This window comes from Pelodiscus sinensis, chromosome 4 (assembly GCF_049634645.1).
Source record: "Pelodiscus sinensis isolate JC-2024 chromosome 4, ASM4963464v1, whole genome shotgun sequence".
NCBI classification, from domain to species: domain Eukaryota; kingdom Metazoa; phylum Chordata; order Testudines; family Trionychidae; genus Pelodiscus; species Pelodiscus sinensis.
The window spans coordinates 31,634,694-31,660,959 of NC_134714.1; the positions used below are offsets into that span (position 1 = coordinate 31,634,694).

At 44.7% G+C, this 26,266-nt stretch overlaps 1 protein-coding gene across 7 annotated transcripts in view; it reads right to left on the reverse strand.

Annotated features, from left to right (window-relative positions):
• Window positions 1-277: 277 nt before the first annotated feature.
• The window catches only part of DGLUCY (D-glutamate cyclase), an 85,016-nt gene continuing 59,027 nt past the window's right edge, over window positions 278-26,266 (reverse strand). For all 7 annotated transcript variants that reach the window (XM_075926723.1, XM_025190959.2, XM_025190957.2 and 4 more), the window contains exons 11-13: window positions 16,618-16,737; window positions 11,465-11,616; window positions 278-2,388 (exon numbers count right to left, since the gene is read on the reverse strand). In XM_075926723.1, coding sequence (XP_075782838.1) covers window positions 2,245-2,388; window positions 11,465-11,616; window positions 16,618-16,737 — 416 coding nt within the window. In that variant the 3' untranslated portion in view covers window positions 278-2,244. The remainder of the gene's footprint in view (window positions 2,389-11,464; window positions 11,617-16,617; window positions 16,738-26,266) is intronic.

Sequence of the window (26,266 nt, forward strand, 5' to 3'; positions counted from 1 at the left end):
CCCAATCTGTACTTTCAAAGCTCTTCTTGAAACACATCAGTTCTGTGCAACTCACACAATAACACCATTGTAACTACCCAATTTATTTAAAAGACTTTGAAAGGCAGACTTTTGTATCTTCTGGGTCTGATTTGTGTTGTCTGGTAATGCAGATTGTAAACTTCTCATGGAAAGGACTGTCTTATTCAGAGCTATGTATGTCATCAGGGCTTAGCAAATAATACATATTGAATGCAGCACTGAACCTCACTGTGAAAGTATAGAAATACACTAGAAATAATAAGGAAATGTATTTAATAAACAATGCATTGATTGTATTTTCCTCCCATATTGATTTGCTCTGTGATCGGAGTAACTATCTTTTTGGCTTTGGCCCACAGAATCCATTTGAGAGACTTCAGATCATTCTCTCTTTCCTGTTTGTGTCATAAGAAATTATATCCCCACGCCCAGAAGAGGATTAGGCTGTTTACATTAACACTCAGTTTGTTTAGTTGATTAAAGTTTCTTTCTGCTGAGTGCTCCCATGATGCTGGATTGATTTCCTGACACACACACTTTTTTTCTTTATCAGCGGTGTTATTTATCTTTATTTCCTCCCAAACCTTCCCCATTCTGTTCTATCTTTTTGCTGGCTTCTAGGTCACATGGCACTGGTAGCAGTTCCAAATCGCAGTAAAACAGTTAGAATATTGTTGGAAATGGAGTCTGCACAAACACAACTTTAACTATTCATTCTTTCTGATCTAAGATTGTATAAGGAACACACAAAGTTTGTATTAAGATTAAATGCATCCATTGCCTTATTTGTGTTTCACTACTTTACAGTCTTCCATACCAGTTAAAATATGGAGCTGGAATGCAGAGTATGTTATTTTACATGCAATTGTCATCTACCTGACAGGCTAATCTGAGTTGTTACATACCTGGGGCCAAATTTCATTCAGATTGAGTGTAATATCAGACTGAAACCTGTGCAATTGAATCAGAATTTGGCCATTAGAACCTTAAAATTTCATCTGTCCTACAGAAAGGGATGCATGATCTCAATGTTTAATGAAATTCATCCTACTGGACAGTGCAATTTTAATGACACTACTATCCCAAAAATTTTATCACCATGGCTTTTCATTATAACATCATAAATCGCATTGCAATAGGCAGGGAAATGCCATACATCATCACTGGATTAAACTGAGAACTGGGATCTTTATTATTTAGAGAAAAACAGTAAGTATTAAACTTAATATTTCCCAGTGAAAGGTAGCTGACATAGCCTATGTTTGGAGGAAAGATGGGAGGGGACAAAGACTTATTATGTCAAAACATTCTTGACTAAAATTAACGTTGTAAAGTATATTTGGTACAGCTACTAATTGATGGTTATAGAATTTAAGTACATGTTATCAATTAGTGGAATTCCTTCAGCCACAAACTAGAATGTGTGTCAGTGTGAACATGAGAAAGAGAGCAAGACACATGCACACACAAACCAGACCTTTCGTATCAAAAGAAAATTTCTGCAAAGTGTCAGTATCATTATTTCCCTATACTTTACATAGGAGTCATACAAGGCTCTTATTATTTCACTAATTCAGTTAAAGCGTCTCTTGTTTATCCACAATCAAAAGAATACACAGTCAGAGGAGCTGCTGGAAGTGTGTAGATAATACAGTTAGGACTTTCACTGCTACAAAGCCTCTTACTTTTTTTAACCTCCCCTTCATTGCAGCTCCTTTCCATATGTCTTTTCAAAATCAAACACTACTTTCTGTTGCAGCTCTGAGGCTTAGTAAAACAGGAATAAACAATTGTGATAATACTTCTACATTTAATGGCACAAAACATTTTTTCATGAAAAATGGGTCACCTGTTACTATATAAGGCTAAAGATTGTTCAAGTGATTGATTATAACTCAGAATTTTACACTTAAACAGAAAAAATGGTCTTGTGGTGAAGGCATGAGCTGTGTTCATTTCAGTGTCAGATGCCTGATGTGAGCCTGATGCAATCATTTAATCTCTCCTTATCTCATGTCTGCCAAATGGGGCTAATGAAACTTTTCTAGTTGTTGACAGCAATGTTGAAAGGCTAAATCCTTAATGATTGTAACATGCTCAGATACTAGTGATGGAAGCATATAAGTACCTACAGTCATAGAACCAGCCTTTTCTGGTTGTTATTCTGGCCATGGAGTTACATTCTATTCTAAACTTCAGAGGTTAGAAATTATTAGGGGAAAATCATTGCAGTGTCTGCGCCAGCAGCTTTTCAATCATAACTGAATGTATGTTGTAGAAGGGTAGTCCATCCACTTCCATTTCAAGACTGGCAGTTACTCCACTACGAACACCATATTGAATGAGAGTTTTCAGCAAATTTTCTTCCTAAAAAAAAAATTATTAATTGGACTGTCAACTAATCACAATTAACTCGTATGATTAACAAAAAAAATCAGTGTTAAAAAATTGATCATGAGCAATCAATTTTAATCACACTGTTAAAATAGAATATCAATTGAAATGTATTAAATATTTTGAAGCTTTTCTACATTTTCAAATATATTATGACACAGGATATAAAGAGTACAATGCTCACTTTATATTATTTTTCATTACAAATTTTAGCATTGTAAAAATTATAATAGTATTTTTAATCTCTATCGTGAAAGTACACTTACAAATGTAGTTTTTTTTACTACATAACTGCACTCAAAACCAAAACACTGTAGAGCCCACAAGTCCACTCAGTCCTACTTTTTGTTCAGCCAATCGTTTAGAGAAACGAGTATGTTTACATTTATGGGAGATAATGCTGCCTGCTTTTTATTTATAATGTCACCTGAAAGTGAGAAAAGGTGTTCACTTTCATAGTCAGCACTGAAAGATATTTATATGCTAGATATACTAAACAGTGGTATGCCCTTCATGCATTGGCCACCATTGCAGAGGATGTACTTGAATGCTGATGAAGATAGTTTAAAAAATGTGCTAAATAAATGTGACTGAACTTCTTGGGGGACACTCCTTAGATATTTCTCCTGCTCTGCTTTACCCGCATTGTGCCATGAAGTTCATGATATAGCAGTCTTGGATGATAACTCAGCAAACATTCATTTAAGAACACTTTCACTGCACATTTGACAAAACACAGAAGGTACCAATGTGAGATTTCTAAAGACAGCTACAGCACTCAACCCAAGGGATAAGAATATGATGTGCCTTCCAAAATCTGATGGGGACAAAGTGTGGTGCTTTTGTTCAAAAATCTTAACAGAGCAACACTCTAATGTGGAAACTACAGAATACAAACCATCAGGAAAGAAAAATCAACCTTCTCATGGTAGCACCCAACTCTGTTGATAAAAATGAACATGCATTGGTCTGCACTGCTTTGACTAAGAACATAAGCCATCAGCAGCATGGACACATCCTCAGGAATGGTGGTTGAAGCATGAAGGGATGTATGAGAGCACATTTGATGTAAATGTCTTTTGATGCCAGCTACTATAGTGCCATGAGAATACTTGTTTTCACTTTCAGGTGACATTGTCAACAAGTGGGCAGTGCTATCTCCTGCAAATGTAAACAAACTTGTTTGTCTGAGCAGTTGGCTGAGCAAAAATAGGAATAAGTGCATTTGTAGGCTGTAAAGCAGGAGCGGGAAATCTGCGGCCTGTGGTCTGGATCTGGCCCAATGCTTGATTTCATCCAACCTGCAGCAAGTCTTCACCATGTGGGCTGGAAGTTCCAAGCCATGGCATCCCTCCACAGGGCTGAGGCCGCAAGCATTGGCTCATTGGCATGTCTCTGCAGTCCCAAGGTGGAGATGCAATCAATGCCCCCACATTGAACACCAACTCCTCAGATCTCATTGGCTGGGAATTGTAACAAGTGACAGCTGCGGGAGAGGTGTTTATGGCATAGGCAATGTGCACTGTAATGAGCCACCTGGTCCCTAGACATGACAGCCACTTCCAGGAGCAGTGTGGAGCCAGGATGGGCAGGAAGGGACCCTGTCTTAGCCTTGTTTCACCACCAACTGGGAGTTACCTGATGTAAATTCCATCCAGCTATCATCCACATTCCACATCCCTTCTCACACCTAAACCCCTGCCCTAGGTCAGAATCCCCTTCCACATCTTAACTTATTCCCAAATCCTGAACCCCATCCACACTTCAACTCTTAGCTTCTCTTGCACCCAAAGTCCCTCCAAAAGCTTGTATCTTGAACTGCATCATGTACCCAGCCCCAACCCACAGCCCACACCACCAGCCACAGACTGAATTTCATCCCACAACCCAACCCCCACCCAACTCGTGAGCCCCCTCCTGAACTTCAAACCCTTTGGCCCCAGCTCAGAGTCACTGAGGACCCTAACCCATCATTTCAAGCCCAGTCCCAAAAACCCAGGGTTAATTCAAACTTACTGTTTTTAAGAGCTGGGGCTGGCAGTGCATGGGAGGGGGTCCCATGATAAGTAATATACATTCACCTTTGGAAGAGCTTCTGCCACTATTTGGGATTCTCATCCCTAACTAATTTATTTCTTGATATATATACACAATCAGATTGAAAAGAAAAGAAATAGGGGAAAAGAGAAGAAATAAAAAATACTGGGGTAATCTATATCAATCCTGCTTTCCCAGTCTCTCTTAAAGTGCCTGACTCCGCACAATGATCAGTATCCTCAATATCTAATGATTTCAGTAAGAACTGAGGATGATTAGCACTACACCTGATTGAATCCTAATACAATAAGAGGAGAAACAGGAAGGAAAGGTGAGAAACATTTTTAGTACTTGGCATTCTCTTGATAGAAGAAGTCAAATTAAAAATGACATGTATTTCCAGTCATAAAATCTATGCTTATTTATATAGAAATGGTTTCAAACTCTTACAGATTATAATAGTTTAACTATAGTATTTGGAGATTGATGCAGTACACTGTAGATATGCTTAATGTATTTTTCTGTACATAAAAGGGGTAAGCAATGAGGTGGTAAAGTTTGCGGATGATACAAAACTGTTTAGGATAGTCAAGACAGAAGCAGCCAGTGAGGGATTCCAAAAAGATCTCACCAAACTGAGTGATTGGGTAACAAAATGGCAAATGAAATTTAATGTGGATAAGTGTAAAGTAATGCACATTGGGAAAAATAATCCCAACTATACGTATAGTATGATAGGAGCTAATTTGGCTATGACAAATCAGGAAAGAGATCTTGGAGTTATCGTGGACAGTTCTCTGAAAACTTCCACACAGTGTGCAGCGGCAGTCAAAAAGGCAAATAGGATGCTAGGAATTATTAAGAAAGGGATAGAAAATAAGACACAGAATATCTTACTGCCCCTGTATAAAACTATGGTACGCCCACATCTTAAATACTGTGTACATATGTGGTCTCCTCACCTCAAAAAAGATATTTTGGCCTTGGAAAGGGTTCAGAAAAGGGCAACTAAAATGATTAGAGGTTTGGAACGGGTCCCATATGAGGAGAGGTTAAAGCGACTGGGACTTTTCAGTTTAGAAAAGAGGAGACTGAGGGGGGATATGATAGAGGTATATAAAATCATGAGTGGTGTGGAAAGGGTGGATAAAGAAAAGTTATTTATTAGTTCCCATAATAGAACTAATAAAAGAAAGTTCTTCAACAGCATGTAGTCAACCTGTGGAACTCCTTGCCAGAGGAGGCTGTGAAGGCTAGGACTATAATAGAGTTTAAAGAGAAGCTAGATAATTTCATGGAGGCTAGGTCCATAAAAGGCTATCAGCCAGGGGATAGAAATGGTGTCCCTGGCCTCTGTTTGTCAGATGCTGGAGAGGGATGGCAGGAGACAAATCACTTGATCATTGTCTTCGGTCCACCCTCTCTGGGGCACCTAGTGTTGGCCACTGTCGGCAGACAGGATACTGGGCTAGATGCACCTTTGGTCTGACCCGTACGTCCGTTCTTATGTTGTGTGTGATTACTTTTGAATTTTTTCTGGAAGCAAAAACAAGCAAAAATTCTACTGAATCTGGTACCTTTTTTTTTAACTGCATGCAACTCATTAACACCAGAGTCTACTGGCTTCTCTCCTCTGATTCAACTAAAGAATACAAAAAACTCAAACAAACCCTAAAACAACTGCTCAAAAAACTCCTTGCTATAACTCACGACCAAATGTACACAAACCCCCCCCCCCCCAAATCTCCAGTGAGGAGTTTTCTATCTGCTACCCAAGATACCCAAACTTGGAAATCCCAGATGACCCATCATCTCAAGCATTAGCATACTTTCAGAAGGATTATCTGGTTATATTGACTCTCTCCTCAGACCCTATGCATATCTAGATATCTTTAAGACACAACTGACTTCCTGAGGAAACTACAGAAGCTCAGTAATCTTTTTGAAAACACCATCCTGGCCACCATGGATGTAGAAGCTCTTTACACAAACATTCCACATGACAATGAATTACTGACTGTCAGGAACACTATCCCTGATGACACCACTGCACGCCTAGTTACAGAGCTCTGAGACTTTCTTCTCACCCACAACTATTTCCAATTTGGAGACAATTTATATCTTCAAGTCAGTGGCATAGCTATGGGCACCCGCATGCCCCCACAACATGCCAACATCTTTATGGCTGACCTTGAACAAAGTTTCCGCAGCTCTTGCCCCCTAGAACTGTTACTCTACTTACACTACTTTGACGACATTTTCATCATTTGGACTTTCGGGAAGGAGACCCTTGAAGAATTTCACAGGGATTTCAACAACTCTTATCCCACCATCAACCTTAGCCTGGACCAGTCCACACAAGAGATCCAATTCCTTGACACTACAGTACAATTACATGATGGACACATTTCTACCACCTTATACTGGAAAACTACCAACTATTACACTTACCTACATGCCTCTAGCTTCAATCCAAGACACATTTCCCAATTAATTGTTTACAGCCAGGCCCTAAAATACAACCAGATTTAATCCAATCCCACAGAGAGAAACAAATACCTACAGCAGGGGTGGGAAAAAGGGTCTCCGTGGGCTGGACCTGGCCCACCAAGCAGGTTGATCAGGCCTGCGAAGGCCCTGCCTCTCCCCCGCCCCCAAGCCGGCTAGGGCTAGGGGGTGGGGGAAGCTCACAAAGTTTCTTCCGCCCTGCCAGGAGCACATAGCACTTTGAAGTGTCATATGCTTCTAGCAGCGCGAGAGGAGACTTCACACGCTCCCCAAGCCCTGATTGGCCTGTGGGTGGGAGGAGCGCACAAAGTTACCTCCGCCCTACCCCTGCCCTGAGAGGAGGCTTTGCATGCTCCTGCGCCCCCAGGCCAATCACAGCACGGGAACGGGGAAGCACACAAAGATTCCTCTGCACTGCTAGGCGCACAAGGCACTTTTCTAAGTGCCATGCACTCCTCGCAGGGTGGGGGCAGGGCGGAGGAAGCTCCATGCAGCTTCCCCACCCCCAAGCCCTGATTGGCCTGGGGGCAGGCAAAGCGCGTAAAGCCTCCTACCACCCTGCTAGGAGCGCGTGGCACTTTGAAGTGCCATGCATTCCTCACAGGTTGGGGGTAGGATGGAGGAATTTTCGTGTGCTCCCCTTTGCCCCCAGGCTAATCAGGGCCTGGGGGTGGGGAAGCTGCACGAAGCTACCTCCTCCCTTCCCCTGCCCTGCGAGGAGCGCATGGTACTTAGAAAAGTGCTGCATGCTCCTAGCAGGGCAGAGGAATGTTTGTGCACTTCCCTGCCCCCACGCTCCAATTGGCCTGGGGGTAGGTGAGCATGCAAAGCCTCTTCCCACCCTGCCAGGGGCATGGGTTCTTAGTGGGAAAGGGGGGGACAAAGGGGCTCCCCCAACCCCAAACCAATCCTGGTCTGTGGGTGGGGAAGCCTGGAAGCATCCTGCCCCTCCCCTTCAATTTTAGGCCCCGCCCCTTCCACCTTGCCCTGGCCAAAAATTATTGCCCACCCCTGACCTACAGGATTTATATAAAGCATTCTTAAAACTGAAATACCCACCCAGAGAAGTGAAAAACAGATTGACAGAGTCAGACGAGTACCCAGACATCAGCTACTTCAAGATAGGTCCTACAAAGAAAACATCAGGAAACCAGTTGTCATCACTTACAGCGCCCAACATAAACCTTTCCAACACATTAACAACCATCTACAACCTAACCTGGAAAATGATCCTTCACTCTCACAAACCTTGGGGGACAGACCAGTCCTCTCCTACAGACAATCCCCTAACCTCAAACAAAATAACTTTTTTCTCCAACTCCTGTAACCATCATGTTATGAGGAGTAAGGGAAGTCGGAGGAAGAGTGCATCGATAGCATCAAAAGCCGAAATAAGCTATTTTGACTTAAGCTATGCACTCGATGTAGCTCAAGTTGCGTATCTTATTTTGTCTTTTACCCTGCTATGTAGATGTGCCCTTGATTATGTTCCTTTTTTATTATCAAAGAAAAAGTAAAACTCTGATTCCTCTCTGCCATTTTAATTTATTCTAATTTTGAAAACTTCCATGGGTTACAAAATTATACTGAGTTCAGAACTGTATTGGTGAAAATTTGTTTGGAACACCAGAATTCAAAAGAACACTTCAATTCTCTGTCCCTTCTTGAATTTAGAAATATTTAAAGCAGTACATATCAAATCTAGTAAATAAAGTTCACTCCTGGGCTTCAACTTGAAGTAATCGATTAAGCCAACAACACTTTAATAGTTGGCTCCCTCAAATGGAAACCTTTACAGATTTCCAATTACAATTTTACTGTTGGGAATTAAACCATTTTCTACCGATGTAAGTACAATTAGGAAGAAAGAAAGGTTATATTTCTAGATAGAGAGCAGCGGTATTACTGCGAGATGAAAAAAACTATGAAACACTTGTTAGGGGGCTGGAGAACCCTTCCTTACCTGCAGCACATTAAGGGCAAAAGTCAAATTAAGATACGTAATTTCAGCTACATCAATTGCGCAGCTTAAGTCGAAATAGCTTAATTCAGCTTTTGGAGCAGTGTACAGGCAGTCCCCAGGTTACGTACAAGATAGGGATTGTAGGTTTGTTCTTAAGTTGAATTTGTATGTAAGTCAGAACTGGCGTCCGGATTCAGCCGCTGATCAGTTTCAACAGGCTGAATTTGGACGCCTGGGACAGAGCAGCTGGGGCGCTGCCGGGTAGGTCCCCACAGCGCCGCACCTCAGTGCTGTGGGGACCAACCCGGCAACACCCCAGCTGCTCTACCCCAGGTGTCCCCAAGTCAGCTGCTGCTGAAACTGATCAGTGGCTGATTCCAGGAAGCCCGGGGAAGAGCATCTCTGCCTCGGGCTTCCTGTAGTCAGCCGCTGGTCAGTTTCAGCAGCGGCTGACTTTGGGACGGCTGGGGCAGAGCATCTGGGGTGCTGCCGGGTTGGTCCAGTAGCGCCGAGGAGCGGCGTTGCGGGACCAACCCGGCAGCGCCCCAGCTGCTCTACCCCAGGCATCGTCGGCGAGAAAAGCCTGGTCTGCTGGGGGTGGGAGGCGCACTAACTGTGCCCCCCCCGCCCCCCAGCGGACCAGGGAGACGCGGATGGCGGGACCGTCGAGACGTGCCGCAGTCCCGCCCGCATCCTTCGCGGCTTTGCTCTGCGTCTCCCTGGTCTGCTGGGGGGGGGGGAGTCCCCCCCCAGCAGACCAGGGAGACGCGGAGCAGCTTTTCTCGCCCCAAGGACGCGGGTGGCGGGACCGCGGCGTATCTGGGCGTCCCGCTGCTCCCATCCTCTGGGGCGAGAAAAGCCCCGTTCGTAACTGCGGATCCGACATAAGTCGGATCTGCGTAACTTGGGGACTGCCTGTATACAGCAGGAAGTTGAAGGAAGAACACTCTTCCTTCAATTTCCCTTACTCCTAGTGAAATGGGGGTTACAGGAGTCAGAGTAAAAATTCCTTCAGCTCAACATTATTTTGAAATAATGGCTTGCTGTGTAGACACACATTTTGTTATTTCTGAAATAATGCTGCTGTACCCTTAGATACTTCTGTGTTCTGGGGATGGGTATCTTTGCCCTTGTTTTAATATTAATCATCTTAGTATGTGTTTCACATTTTCTGGCAGTTGGGTGTGTCTGGAGATGATATTTATGTAACATGTGACCATCCCAAGACACATGGTATTTGAGCATCTACAGAGGGTTTTAAGAGATTCTCTTTATGGTAGTATGGTGACATTCTGATCAGAGATAAAGGATTGTCTGACCACAACTTGTATTCTTTGCTAGGTCACCAAGAGGAGAGATTGTTTATTTTTGCCATACTGCAGCTTTGGAATAACATCACATATTTGTAGTTTTCAAAAAGTGGTTACAATCTTCCTGGTCTCTCTCAAATGTATTTGAATTGCTCTGGGGAAAAGGAGTTTATAATACCCTAGAATTGCTTATACTGACCCTTCAAATTCTTTGTATTACTGATTCTGTCCAAAATACTCATAGAAATCAAGAAGCAGATGTATTCAGAGGGCCCAAGTATAATATATTTTTAACTGTTTTAAAATGACTTTCATGCTGGTGAAAGGACTCTGGCAGCCACTGACAGTGAAAGCATATTTATCCAAGGAAAGGTGCAATACAGACACCTGAAATATACAAGATTTTTCATGCCCTCCCATTGATTTGCCTTAGTCCCATTCTTGATGGTGGTGACAGGGCAAGGAAGACCACCTGCATGGAGACCATCTCAGGAAGACCAACTGCATGCCAAGATGATTCCATATCAGCACAGAACGCTGCCAAGAGGGGAGAGAGAGAGACCCCAGAGACATGGAGAATCAGACAGGAAGTGACTCAAGGGCATTTTGTGGGGAATGGTAGACATACTGGAACAGCTTGGCATGTTTCAGGGGTTGCCCACTGAGACAGCAATAGGCAACCCCACCACCAACAGGGCCCAGCAACCTTTGCTGTTGACTCTGGCTGCTAGACTGCACTGCTCTGAGAAAACATAGCTTGGCTATTGACTCTGGCTGCTAAGCAACACTGCCCTGAGGAAGAGATGGGCTTCGTTTTTTGACTCTGGCCTCTAGGCTATGCTGTCCTAAGAAAGAGAGTGGTGCTACTGACCCTAGCTACCTAGCTATGTTGCCCGGATAGCTGGGACCCTGGGGAAGATCCAACCTGTTGAGCTCAACTGTGAGGCCATTGAGTATCCAGCCCTCAGCTCAAGAGTGACAGGCATATCAAGCTGGCAACAATGGCATATCTATAAGAATAAGAAGAAGGTTATGTTGTCCATGTATTCAATGGACCATTCTCTGAGAATGCTGCTTGTGGTATGTACTCTTGTCCAGTAGAAATTGGACTGAAAGCCAAACTCATTTCCTGTAGCCCATTAAATAGCCATGTGATAGTAGTGGTTTTGAACCAGTGACCAATAGCTCAATGCTTTAGTATCCCATAACCAATTCTATCAACAGAGAATACCTTAGTAATGGACGGCAGTGCTGATGCCCAGTTTGCCTTCTCCGACAATCTGGAGAACCCTATGGCTTTCCTCAGATAGCGATCATGTATTTCACAGGTGTTGAGAATATACAGTGCACAAGCAACAGCATAACCTCCCCAGTTAGAGACCCCTGCAAGGGAAAATCACCATGAAACTTCACAGTAAAAATTAAATGCAGAAAGTTTTTTTAAATCGTGAGTGTACCTAATCTATACTGGTCTCAAATGGTGGGGAAGAGGTAGGACTGTATTAATATGCATTTGGGACAAGAGCTTTTTAATGAAATGTTTTAAAATAGTACAAACATTTCCTACAGTTCATTCTACATGCCCTGCTAGTTTTCTATGTTCTGAAAAGTTACTGTGCTACTCAATTTAGAGTTGTGTTGAAATTTACTACATTAAAAAACTCAGCCGTAAGAGCTAGAGAGTAGATATGTCTTTAGTCTTCTAAATTACTTTGATTAGGTTAAAGTTCCGCCTAAGGTGTGCAGCTTTGCAGCTTCCCATTAAGCCATATGCAGGAAATATTAAGCCTTGGCCAGGGCCTCAGAGCTGCAGTGAAGACAAATCTCTCTCCCCAAGCCCTGAAGCTCCCAGGGACAGTGTGAAGGAGCACCTTCCCATTGGCCTCAGCATGATGCTGCCACAGCCGGTGGAGGGAAGCCTCTCTCTCTGCTGACCCCATCAGAAAGCTACCCAGGTAAGCCCGAGTCCCATCCCGCTGCCCTACCCGCTCCCCCAGCCCTGAGCACACTCCTGCACCTCAAGCCCTCATCCCCAGAGCCAACCCAAAGCCCATATCCCCATCCCAGAGCCTATATCCCTTCCTGCACACCAGCCTTCAGCTCCTTCCCAAATCTGGAGCCCCACTCCTGAAGCTCCTCATGACCAGCTTCACCCCAGAGCCCTCCAGCCATAGCCCTTGCAACCCAATCCTCTGTTCCAGTTCTGAGCCCCCATTCCCAACCCCACCCCCCACTGGAGTCCTTAAACATCTGCCCCAGGTCGGAGACCCCTCCCACACTCAGCACCACTTTGCCCCACCCCCGCCACATCTATTTAATTACATGCACCAATGTGAAGGTGGTGTGTTGCACATCACCTCCACACTGGTGCACATAAAAAAATGAATTCCACTCAGGGGTGGAAAAAATTAGAGGGGAACACTGATTGTCAGTGACAAAGTTAGCCATAGGGGCTGCATCTAGACTGACAAGTTTTCCGCAAAAGTAACTGCTTTTGTGGAAAAACTTGCCAGCTGTCTACACTGGCCGCTTGAATTTCCGCAAGAACACTGAAGCTCTCATGTAAGATTGTCAGTGTTCTTGCGGAAATACTATGCTGCTCCCGTTCGGGCAAAAGCCCTCTTGCGCAAATGCTTTTGCGCAAGAGGGCCAGTGTAGACAACGCGGCATTGTTTTGCGCAAAAAAGCCCCAATGGCAAAAATGGCGATTGGGGCTTTCTTGCGTAAAACCATGTCTAGATTGGCACGGATGCTTTTCCGCAAAAAGTGTTTTGCAGAAAAGCATCTGTGCCAATCTAGACGCTCTTTTCTGCAAATTCTTTTAACGGAAAAACTTTTCCGTTAAAAGCATTTGCGGAAAATCATGCCAGTCTAGATGTAGCCGATGAGAATTTATGAACCAGTGTTAAAATACACAATTTGATGGGTTTTATTAGCAAGATTTTCCTAATTACTGTTTTTGATTGAAATTGTTTATAAGAACAGCAATGTGCTGTTGCAATAACCATTCCACAGAGAGTCTATTTTTATTATGGTGTACAATTATTTATTTTTTTTATCCGTGCAGAAACATGTTACCAGAAAACATCTTGTGGGAAATATTATAGAACCAACAATTTTCTTCCAAGCTATTATTAGCTTACCTGTGTTGTATGAGATACATCATACAACTTATTGACATTCCTCTAAAAACAGTCCTTCAAAGGACATATTCATATTTAGGGTAATATTAGTTATCTAATAAAAAATGAGCAAGCCAGGAATAGAGTTCAAGAGTCAACTCCCAAGTCTGTACTTTTACTCCTAAATGATGTTTCATCTCATTTTGTGGATACAAATCTTGTCATTCACATTCACATTTGGGTATCTTCTGTAATAGCAAGGTTCCCAACTTTGTTGTATGCTGTATCTATGTCTAATTTAGAGTTGATCAAGGTTTGTTACCTGTTTGTATGAACTTTTATTTCAGATCTAATAAGTGCAGGATTATAGCCACTAGTGTAAGTTAGGGGGCTGCAGTTCAAACAAATGCAAAAATTCAAAGCAATGGAGTCTTTGTGGCTTTAAATGATCCAAGACTTGACAACTTTTGTAGACTTAGCCAGAGTTAAGTAACCGGCTTTTCCAAAACCAGATGAGTTTTGCATGGTGTCAGATTTTATAATGAAAGTTTTGTAACATTCCTAGTTTATTTCTTTGGCTCACAAAGAGCACAGTCTGAGTAAAGAATTCAGCCATTTTATTAGAGAAGCAGCCATGATGAAAGCATCAAATTATTGTCTGACTACTGATGAAATCTATTATTTTAGGAATTTGTGGGATTGTGTTTATCCCCACAAAATTAATATTCATAAATTATTTGTACACTGAGAATAGTTTAAACTTTATTATCTGAAGTAATGTTTGGCAACTTCTTTGAAAACACTCAATCACATTCTAATACTGTGTCTGCAAATGTGCATTTCTCTCAGCAGAGTTCATATTTTGTCATTACTGATCCAGAAACTCCATTAGCATGACTACAGGCAGTCCCCGACTTACGCGGATCCGACTTACGTTGGATCTGCACTTACGAACGGGGCTCTCGTCCGGAGGTCGAGGTAGCGGATTGCTACCTGCGAGCTCCGGGGCGAGAAAGCCCTGTTCGTAAGCTGCTCCGGTGCCCCTGGTCTGCTGGAGACCGTCTCCAGCAGACCAGGGGCACCGGGCGGGTTCCCGCGCTTCTGAGGCTTTGCCAGAGCAAAGCCTCAGGAGCGCGGGAACCGCCGCTGCTGCCGCTTGAGACCGGGTGCCTGTGGTCTGCTGGGGACCGTCCCCAGCAGACCACAGGCTCCGGGACTCAAGCGGCAGCAGCGGGCGGGTTCCCGCGCTTCTGAGGCTTTGCCAGAGCAAAGCCTCAGAAGCGCGGGATCCGCCGCTGCTGCCGCGTGAGACCCGGTGCCTGTGGTCTGCTGGGGACGGTCCCCAGCAGACCACAGGCACCGGGACTGAAGCCGCAGCCGCGGGGGGGAGGGGGGTTCCCGCGCCTCTGAGAGTTTGCCAGAGCAAAGCCTCAGAGGCGCGGCACCCCGCTGCCGCTGCTGCTCTGCTCCCCATGTCCCTGGTCTGTTGGGGGGGGGGGGGGGGGGCAAGGATAGTGTGCCCCCCCCCCAGCAGACCAGGCTTTTGTTTTGGACCCTGGAGCAGAGCAGCTGGGGCGCTGCGGATTGGTCCTGCAGCACCCGCTCTGGGCACTACTGGACCAACCCTGCAGCACCCCAGCTGCTCTGCCCCAGGCGTCCTGATTCAGCCGCTGCTGGTCAGTTTCAGCAGTGGCTGAATCAGGACGCCTGGGGCAGAGCAGCTGGGGTGCTGCTGGGTTGGTCCAGTAGTGCCGAGGAGCGGTGCTACTGGAGCAACCCAGCAGCACCCCAGCTGCTCTGCCCCAGGCGTCCCCAAGTCAGCCGCTGCTGAAACAGACCAGCGCTGACTACAGGAAGCCCGAGGCAGAGTTGCTCTGCCCCAGGCTTCCTGGAATCAGCACTGATCAGTTTCAGCAGCAGCTGACTTGGGGAAGCTTGGGGTTCTTAAGCTGAATCTGTATGTAAGTCAGAACTGGCGGTCAGTTTCAGCAGCGGCTGAATCTGTACTCCAGTTCCGACTTACATACAGATTAAACTTAAGAACAAACCTACAGTCCCTATCTTGTACGTAACCCGGGGACTGCCTGTACTGTCCTTCGCCTGCACAACTACTGCATCTAGATCTGTTTTCAGAAGTAGGGAACACTCACATTTTCCACACTTCCATTTTTAGAAAATTTGGAAATGAATTTTAGTTACATTCTTCATTTGACCTTCCTGCTCAAGACACATTCCTTTCTTTCCTTTGCTATGTCTTGGGTTAGTCAGCTGCTCTGAGCATAAATGCTGCAGTTCCTAGAACCGCATCTTTAGGACTTACACATAGCAGAAACAATCAGATTCTTCAATCCCAATTTCCCCACAACAACTTCCCATTTTTGTACCATTGGTGTTGAAAATCTAGCTTCACTTCTCCCTTCTATTAAAGTGACCTCTCATTATGCACTAAACTACAGCACAACTGAAACCACACAGTTTGTGACTCTGTCATTGCTGATTTGGTCGTCTTCTCTATTAATTTCTTTAATGCCTGTTTCATGCTACCCAATAGTATAGGGAAGGCTTCCAACTATGAAGTTGTATTTGTGGTTTTATACATGCAAAACTTAGAATGTATAGAAGCCTGCAGAGATTATTTGACAGAGTTCTCATTATCCCATATTGATCATAGTGCAATGGATTTTATCCTAGTATGGTACCACATACCCTAAAAACATTCATGAATACAAAGTTAATTTAATTCCTGCATAGATGAAGGCTGTGTGGTTCTCCTTCAGAGTAAAATGATTTTAATATTTATTTAGGGTGGGAATTTTCATAAGTAGTCATTGTTGGCCTAGTTCTGTTCCCATTGGAGCAACATTGATTTTAATGTAAGCAGAGCTATTGAGAGCTGACTTCAATGGGAGCAGAGATAGGCTGAATGCTTTTGAACACAACACATTTAATTATTGAATACAGTTTCTAAATGCAGTTAACCGAATTCTAAAAGTTAAAAAGGTTCCAAAGTAACTCACAAATGGAACTCTAGAATCAAGTGATCTTTTCATTTTGCAGGAACTTATGAGAAGTTCAGTCCTATGATGTGCTGAGCATTTTCAGTTATACCAAGGAAAGATATGAATGCTCAACACCCTGTAGGATTAGACACAAAACAGAGAAAGCTTACAGTACCTGAATCTCTGAATGACCTACTGAGCAAAGTGCCAAACCAAAATTAATCTTCAACACATGTACTTTGTTTTCACCTTTTTTAACTTACCAGCAACAATAGCAAAATCAGCTTCAACATCACAAGCTATAACATCTCCATTTTTTATGTACTTCCTTACAGCTTCTTTTACTTTTCCCATTCCCAGTTCATTTCCTCCATCTCCAATGCCTTCATTAAAGAAGAGAAAAGATGCCATGAGTATCCAAACCACCTTGCATATACAAGCCCATATATAAGCTATCCAGTGCTTTTCATAAGAGTCTGTATAAAGAGAACTGATTTCAAATGTCACAAAACAAAAGCAAAAGCAGAAAACATTATGATGTATCAAATTACAAATCATTCAGATATGCATAGTAACTAGAAATTATTTGCTGTAAGCAACAGTCACAAGAAGGTGTCATTATCCAGTGCTCTTGTACAGCTCTGATCCTAAGTCTAGGGGAGAGAAGTAGTAATATTACACTTCATGGAAGGACTTAGACAAATGTAATATATTTTTGTGTATACAACATGTGAAATATTTAAATAAAGCAAAAGGGGCAAACATTGGCCTGTTGCTAGTTTTAAGAAAATAAAACAAGTAGAAAGTAACACATTTTTGCACAAATATATGCAAAAGGTATGTGATGCCTATGGAAGTAACATAAGTTCTTGCCCCAAAACTTAAGAGTGTTTCCTGAAGCATCTGGGCCTCTTGTGCAATGGAGTAGTGAGAGCCGTAATTATACTCTTACTACTCTCATTTTTCACATCAGTTTACCTCTTAGAAAGACAGCCCTAGTCTTTTAAAAAGTGGTCATTGATTTGGAGACTCTGTTTCTGGGTGTACTACTTGAAACACTTTGCATCTCATTTTCAGATATACTAAGCATCTATAGTACCATTAAAGATAATGGGAAGTATAAGGACCAATAAATATCATAAGAACATAAGAACGGCAGTACTGGGTCAGACCAAAGGTCCATCTAGCCCAGTCTCCTGTCTACCGACAGTGGCCAGCACCAGGTACCCCAGAGAGGGTTGACCGATCAAACGATTTGTCTCCTGCCATCCCTCTCCAGCCTCTGACAAACAGAGGCCAAGGACACCATTTTATCCCCTGGCTAATAGCCTTTTATGGACCTAACCTCCATGAATTTATCCAGCTTCTCTTTAAACTCTATTATAGTCCTAGCCTTCACCGCCTCCTCTGGCAAGGAGTTCCACAGGTTGACAACACGCTGTGTGAAGAAGAACTTCCTTTTATTAGTTTTAAACCTGCTACCCATTAATTTCATTTGGTGTCCTCTAGTTCTTCTATTATGGGAACTAATAAGTAACTTTTCTTTATCAGCCCTCTCCACACCACTCATGATTTTATAGACCTCTATCATATCCCCCCTCAGTCTCCTCTTTTCTAAACTGAAAAGTCCCAGTCTCTTTAGCCTCTCCTCATATGGGACACATTCCAAACCCCTAATCTTTTTAGTTGCCCTTTTCTGAACCCTTTCCAAGGCCAAAATATCTTTTTTGAGGTGAGGAGACCACATCTGTACACAGTATTCAAGATGTGGGTGTACCATAGTTTTATACAGGGGCAGTAAGATGTTCTGGGTCTTATTTTCTATCCCTTTCCTAATAATTCTTAGCATCCTATTTGCCTTTTTGACCGCTGCTGCACACTGTGTGGAAGTTTTCAGAGAACTGTCCACGATAACTCCAAGATCTCTTTCCTGATTTGTCGTAGCCAAAGTAGTCCCCATCATACTGTACGTATAGTTGGGGTTATTTTTCCCGATGTGCATTACTTTACACTTATCCACATTAAATTTCATTTGCCATTTTGTTGCCCAATCACTCAGTTTGGTGAGATCTTCTTGGAGTCCCTCACAGTCTGCTTCTGTCTTGACTATCCTAAACAGTTTGGTATCATCTGCAAACTTTACTACCTCACTGCTTACCCCTTTCTCCAGATCATTTATGAATAAGTTGAAAAGGATTGGTCCCAGGACTGACCCTTGGGGTACACCACTAGTTACCCCTCTCCAATCTGAAAATTTACCATTTATTCCTACCCTTTGTTTCCTGTCTTTTAGCCAGTTCTCAATCCAAGAAAGGACCTTCCCTCTTATCCCATGGCCATGTAATTTACACAAGAGCCTTTGGTGAGGGACCTTGTCAAAGGCTTTTTGAAAATCCAAGTATACTATATCTACTGGATCCCCCTTGTCCACATGTTTGTTAACCCCTTCAAAGAACTCTAATAGATTAGTAAGACAGGATTTCCCTTTACAGAAACCATGTTGACTTTTGCATTTTGTTATTTCTTTTTGAGTTTTTGGCTAGCTGTTCCTCAAAATCTTTTTTTGCTTTTCTTATTACATGTTTACACTTGATTTGACAGTGTTTATGTTCCTTTCTATTTATCTCATTAGGATTGGACTTCCACTTCTTAAAAGATACCTTTTTGTCCCTCACTGCTTCTTTTACATGGTGGTTAAGCCACGGTGACTCTTTTTTAGGTCTCTTGCTATGTTTTTTAATTTGGGGTATACATTTAAGTTGGGCCTCTATTATGGTGTCTCTAAAAAGTTTCCATGCAGCTTTCAGGGATTTGGCTCTAGTCACTGTGCCTTTTAATTTCTGTTTAACAAACCTCCTCATTTTTGTGTAATTCCCCTTTTTGAAATTAAATGCCAGGGTGCTGGACTGCTGATGTGTTCTTCCCACCACAGGAATGTTGAATGTTATTATATTATGGTCACTATTCCCAAGCGGTCCTGTAACGGTTATATCCTGGACCTGATCCTGCACTCCACTCAGGACTAAATCCAGAATTGCCGCTTCCCTTGTGGGTTCCTGCACTAGCTGCTCCAAGAAGCAGTCATTTAAGCCATTGAGAAATTTTATCTCCGCTTCTCTTCCTGAGGTGACATGTATCCAGTCAATATGGGGGTAATTAAAATCCCCCATTATTATAGAGTTCTCTATTTTGGTAGCCTCTCTAATCTCCCTCAGCATTTCTATGTCAGTATCTCTGTCCTGGTCAGGTGGTCGGTAATATATCCCTACTGCTAATTTCTTATTATTGGAGCATGGAATTTCTATCCATAGCGATTCTATGGAACATGTTGATTCACTTAATATTTTTATTTCATTTGATTCTACATTATCTTTCACATACAGTGCCACTCCGCCACCCACCCGGCCTGCTCTATCCTTTCTATATATTTTATATCCCAGTATGATTGTGTCCCACAGATTTTCCTCATTCCACCAGGTTTCAGTGATGCCTATTATGTCTATCTCCTCATTTAATACGAGGTACTCTAGTTCACCCATCTTATTAGTCAGACTCCTAGCATTTGTGTACGAGCACTTTAAAAATTTGCCACTGGTTATTTGTCTGCCCTTCCCTGATGCATTGGATTCCTTTCTATGCGGTTGTTTGTCAGCTCTGGCCAATGGTTTGCCCTTTCCCCTCCTCTCTTTCTGACTACAGCTTAGAGAATCTCTATCAACGGATTCTCCTCTAAGAGAAGTCTCTCTCCGATTTACGTGCATCTCCGCACCAATCGGCTTTCCCCCATCTCTTAGTTTAAAAACTGCTCTACGGCCTTATTAATGTTTAGTGCCAGCAGTCTGGTTCCACCCTGGTTTAGGTGGAGCCCATCCTTCCTGTATAGGCTCCCCCTCTCCCAAAAGTGTCCCCAGTTCCTAATAAATCTAAACCCCTCTTCCCTAAACCATCATCTCATCCACGCATTGAGACTCTGAAGCTCTGCCTGCCTATCTGGCCCTGCGCGTGGAACTGGAAGCATTTCCGAGAACGCCACCATAGAGGTCCTGGATTTCAGTCTCTTTCCTAGCAGCCTAAATTTGGCCTCCAGGACATCTCTCCTACCCTTCCCTATGTCATTGGTACCTACATGTACCACGACCACCGGCTCCTCCCCAGCACTACACATAAGTCTATCTAGATGCCTCGAGAGATCCGCAACCTTCGCACCAGGCAGGCAAGTGACCATACGGTTCTCCCGGTCATCACAAACCCAACTATCTATGTTTCTAATGATCGAATCACCCACTACTAACACCTGCCTCTTCCTAGCTGGCATTCCCTCCCTATCAGAGGTATCCTCAGTGCGAGATGATACCGCAACATCCTCTGGGAGGAGGGTCCCAACTACGGGATGGTTTCCCTCTACTCCCATTAAATGCTCTGTTCCCTTGAGATTTTCATCCTCCTTAAGAACACTGGGGCTCTCAGACTGGAGGTGGGACAGTACTACAGTGTCCCGGAAAGTCTCATCAACATAGCTCTCTAGCTCCCTTAGCTCCTCCAGTTCAGCCACCCTGTCCTCCAAAGCCCGAACTCGGTCTCTGAGGGGCAGGAGCTCCTTGCAACGGGTGCACACATACGCCACCCGTCCACAGGGCAGGTAATCATACATGTTACACTCGATGCAATAAACAGGATAGCCCCCACTCTGCTGTCTGAATAAATGTTGGCTGTACTAAATGTCTTGAGCAGGGCACCACAAATTTGAGGACCTACTGAAAAATTTGGCTGATAGCCTGGGATCTGGAAAGCAAGATACCAGATAAATAAGTACATTATATGAATATTGGTAAATTCACAAAATTAAATGGCTATGTAATTTGATTAAACAACTGCAAATAAAGAGTAGCTATTAACAGAAGAAGTCCTCAAGTGGAGTTTCACAGGGATATGATCTGCGGCCAGCATTATTTAACATCTTTTTTATCATGTGGATATAAGTGTAGGGATCCTACTGATCAAATCTGCAGGTGACACAAAGCTAAAGGTGGTTGCCAACACTTCGGAAATAGATCTAAAACTGAAAGGAATCTTGATAAATTAGAGAACTGGGCTATAAATAACAAAATGAAATTCAACAAAGACAAGTGAAGGTGCTACACTTGAAGAAAAACCAAATGTACAAATACAGAATAGAGGAACACTGGCTGACAGCAACAACACTAAGAATGATCTGGGAATCATGTTGGGTTACATTCTCAAAATGAGTAAAAAATATGTTGCAAAAAAACAACAGCATAGCAGATTTAGATTAAATCTCAAGAAAAATGTCCTAACTGTAAGAAGAGTTAGGGTATGTCTACACAGCAAAGTTAATTTAAAATAACAGCCGTTATTTCAAATTAGCTTTAAGAGCGTCTATACAGGTAAACCGCTGTTTTGAAATAAAATCGAAATAGCGGGGCACTTAATTCAAATTAGTTAAACCTCATTCTATGAGGAATAACGCCAAATTTGAAATAGCTAATTCAAAATAAGTGCTGTATAGATGCTTATTTCGAAATAGGGGACCTCCAGCACTTCCCAGGGAACCCTGGTGGCTACTCTGGGCCAAACCAGGAAGAAAACTCTCCTCTCCCCCAGCGCCGGAGCCCTTAAAGGGGTAGACTCTGGCCACAGTGCCTGTGCCAGCTACAGGCCTGCAAGCACAGAGCCAGCAGTCACTGACCCTGACCCAGTGGCCCCAATATGAGCCAAGGAGCCAGATCCAGACAGCCCTCCACCGCCCAGTCCCCCAGCTCCCAAGAGCCGGAGAAGGCGGGTGTCATCCTGGACTAGTGTGGAGATCATGGACCTCATTGAGGTTTGGGGGGGCCTCCAAAGTCCATGATCTCTGCGCTAGACAGAGTAACGCCGCCGTCTACAGCCACATAGCTGGCACCATGGCCACAAAAGGCCACATGCACACCCAAGAATAAGTGCGCATGAAAATTAAAGAATTGTGGCAGGGATATGCCAGGGCCATACAGGACAGCTCCCCAACAGGGGTACACACCTGCCCCTATTTCAAGGCCCTGGCCCGCATCCTGGGGGGACAGGATGGTCCATGCCAGCCCAGGGGGCAGCAAGCCGGGAGCAGAGGGCCTTGATCAGATCTCAGAGGGGGAGCTGTCACCGAGGGCACCACGCCGGCAGGACATCCCCCAAGCTGTCCCAGCAGCGGAGTCACCAGGGTCATCCGGGGAGGCCACACCGTGTAAGTGCTATCACTGTCCCCTTCCCAGGGGGGAGGGAGGAGAGCCCAGGGACTGTGCGCATGGGCCTTGCTTACCCCAGATCACGCAGCAACCTGCGCATGTGCGAACCTGTATTTTTTAACCAGGAAGGGGGGTTAGGGAGGGGTAAGTGGAAGGATGTGAGGGTGGAATAAGGCACAAGGCCACAGTGGGGCACGCCAGGGAGACTTCAGTTCTGTTCCATGTGGAAGCTTTCCCGCAGGGCCTCCTGGATATGGACAGCCCCCCGATAGGCCTCCCGGATGGCAGCTGTGTGGGGCTGTACATACAGGCCAGCCAAGTGGTCGGTCTCTGCCATCCAGCCTGGCAGGAAAGTCTTCTGCTCTCACCAATTGTGCAGCACACAGCACGCCGCCACCACGGACGGAATATTCCTCAGAGAGGTCGAGGCGGGTGAGGAGGCATCTAAATCAGGCCTTCAGCCAGCCGAAGGCCCCCCTCCACCACAATGCGGGCTCTGCTGAGCCTGGCATTAAAGGTCTACCAGGAAGGGTTGAGGTGTCCCGTGTAGGGCTTTATGAACCAGGGTTGTATTGGATAGGCTGCATCCCCCACCAAGCAGACAGGCATGTCCACGTCCCTGACCCTGATGTGGCAGTCGGGGAAGAAGGTCCCAGCGTGCAGCCTCTAGCACACAGAGGAGTTGTGGTAAACCCGCATGTCATGTGCTTTGCTGGACCAGCCCACATTGATGTCCAGGAAGCAGCCCCGGTGGTCAGACACGGACTGCAGGATGACCGAGAAGAACCCCTTCCAGTTAATGTAGAGGGAGGCCGGGTGTTCTGGGGCATGGATGGTGTTGTGCGTCCCGTCGATTGCCCCCCCCCCCGGCAGTTGGGGAATCCCAGGGCACCAAACCCCTTGATGACCATGTCCAAATCCATGAGGCGGACGACTCTGTGGAGCAGCACTCTATTGATGGTCTTGACCACCTGCAGAGAGAGAGACAAAACCAAGAGTCACTGGGGTGCCAGGGTGGCCAAGAGTGTTCCTTGCCTACCGCTGCTCCATGCCCCCACTTCCCAGGACCAACCCCTTCCCCCCCGCAATCCTAGCCACCGCAGGCAGTCCAAAGTGCAGCTGGGACAGAACAAACCCTCCCATGGAGGGGACTTGAACCCCTTCCCCCTTTTTTCCCTGGGGCAGACCATCCACTCCTTGCCCCCACCCCTCGGCACTATGGCCGGAGACTGCCATACCTGCATGAGCACTGCTCCAACGGTGGATTTCCCCACGCTGAACTGGTTGCCAATGGATCGGTAGCTATCCGGAGTGGAGAGCTTCCATAGGGCAATGGCCACACGCTTCTGGAGGGGAATGGCGGGGCCTCATGTGCGTGTCCTATTGCCACAGAGAAGGGGCGAGCCACTCACTGAGCTCGATAAAGGTGTCCTTCTTCATCCTGAAGTTCTGGGTCCACTGTTGGACTCCCCAGAGCTCCAGGATGATGTGGTCCCACCAGTCGCTGCTGGTGTCCAGGTGCCAGATGCGCTGCTCTTCCATGGCCCCCGGGGGGGGTCCGGAAGAGGACCTGGGGGTTGGGCTGCCGCAGATGGTGCCAGGCAGTCTCCAGCACTTGCTGCCAGGCTTGCAGCAAAACATCCAAAAGAAGCACCAGAGTGCCCAGGGGCGGCTCTGGCTCCATGGTGACAAGTGCTGTGGTGTCCCAAGTGAGGGCAATCAAGCAGACAGAGAGAAAAATGCTTTGCTGTCCATCAGCGAGGTAGGCAAGCAAGCAGAGAAAGCTGAGAACCTGTACAGCAGGGGGTCCCTTTCAGCACAAGCCTCAGATAACCTCAGACAGCATACAAAGTAACTACTGACCTGATACCCTGCCAGAACTGGTTTCAGCTGGCCTTAAATGCGATTCAGCATCCAATCAGAGTGGACGCACTATTTTGATTTAGCAAAAAGCTATTTTGAATTGTATTTTGTGTATAGACGCATTATTTCGAAATAACTTATTTCGAAGTAACTACTTCGAATTAAGATATTTCAAAATAAAGCTGTAGTGTAGACATATCCTAAGACAATGGAACAAACTGCCTAGGGTGGTAGTGGAAGTTCCTTCACTAGAGGTTTTCAAAAGGAAACTCAATAGCTAGCTGTCTTGGATGATTTAGACACAACAAATTCTGCATCTCAACAGGGGGTTAGCCTAGAGGACCCTTGCAGTGCCTTCTAATCCTGCAGTTCTAAGAAGGCACAACAACTTCTATGGCTATTGCGCTGGCTCTACACACTCTTCTTGATGCTCTGTGAAAGGCCCAATAACGGAGTCTGGAGACAGAGTCATACGTTCCATAGACTCTGCCTTTCTGGAGGAGGGCATTGAGTACACACAATGAGAACAAAATCTGGAAGGAGGGGAAAATTCCAAAACCGTCACTGTCAGGGCTGTTTCCCATTCTGGCACTCTGGGTGGAGAAGGTGGGGGCTTGCAAGAGAGTTTCAAATCCTTATCTCTACAGGAACTGGTTATAAAAATTTCCCCCCAAAATCACAATACACAGATTTTGGGGAATCGCTGCCACCATCAAGTGATTTTTTTTATCCCTAAAAACCAGGGGTGAACACTAAAAACCACCCCCAGTGGTACCCCCAAGCTTTTTTGTCCCCAAAAGAGCTTGAAAAGAGAAAAGAGAAAAACAAGCTGTAGTCTCTGGTAGCTGACCCCCTCAGTCTGAGGCATGCAGTTACACACAGAAAGACAGACCTTCCAGGACACAAGAATCAAATCATCACCTTAAAAAGTGATTTTTTTATTACAAAACAAAAGATAAACTTGATAACGCATACTTGGTTGCTGGATGTTACACAGCAACTAAGGAAAGCAAATTAAAACACAGAAAAGTCTCTGGAAACAAAGTCTATATGGTAAAGGGAGAGGGGAGGCATAGATTCATACAGAGCAGTTCAAACCAAACCACAAAATAAAGAGACAATACCCCGAACACGACTAGATCCACTTTTTTTCCCTTTTACTTACTTCCACTTTCCTGTTTGTTCACTACACGACCATGCTCTGTCTACTCCAAATTCCGTGGAGGCATGGTAGTCCTGCCTGGATTTAAATCATTCTGTGTCTCCCATCTCCTGGGTTTTCTCTCGCACAGAAATAAAGTAGGCAAGAAAGCTATATCCAATTCAAATTTCATCCCACTATCTAGATTGGTTCTCTCAGCCCCCTGGCCACCACCTTTGTTAGCTACCTGAGTTTAATCCCTTAGTCACTGGGTGTTGGTCAGCACTCCCCCTGTTCATTACAGCCACTGATATGGGGCTGGATTCCACTGACCTGGACACATTCTCATGGCAGTTCCCATTGAGGAGGTCTAATTGTAGGCTGGAAGAGAGTATCTGGAAGGAGATTGGCAAATCCTGTCTCAGGCTGCGTCTACACTACGATCCTCTTCCGCAAGAGGAAATGCAAATGGGTGCTCATTTGCATATGTCGCACTCTCATTTGCATTTCCTCCTTGGTTCCCTTTTGTGCAAAAGGTTTTTGCACAAAAAAGTGCTGTGTAGATGGCTCCTTTTTGCGCACAAACCCCCTTTTGCACAAGAGCCATTCTTCCTGAGGAGAAGCTAATGCCTACAGCAGACAATTTATTCTTAGAAGAGTGGGAGGAGGAAC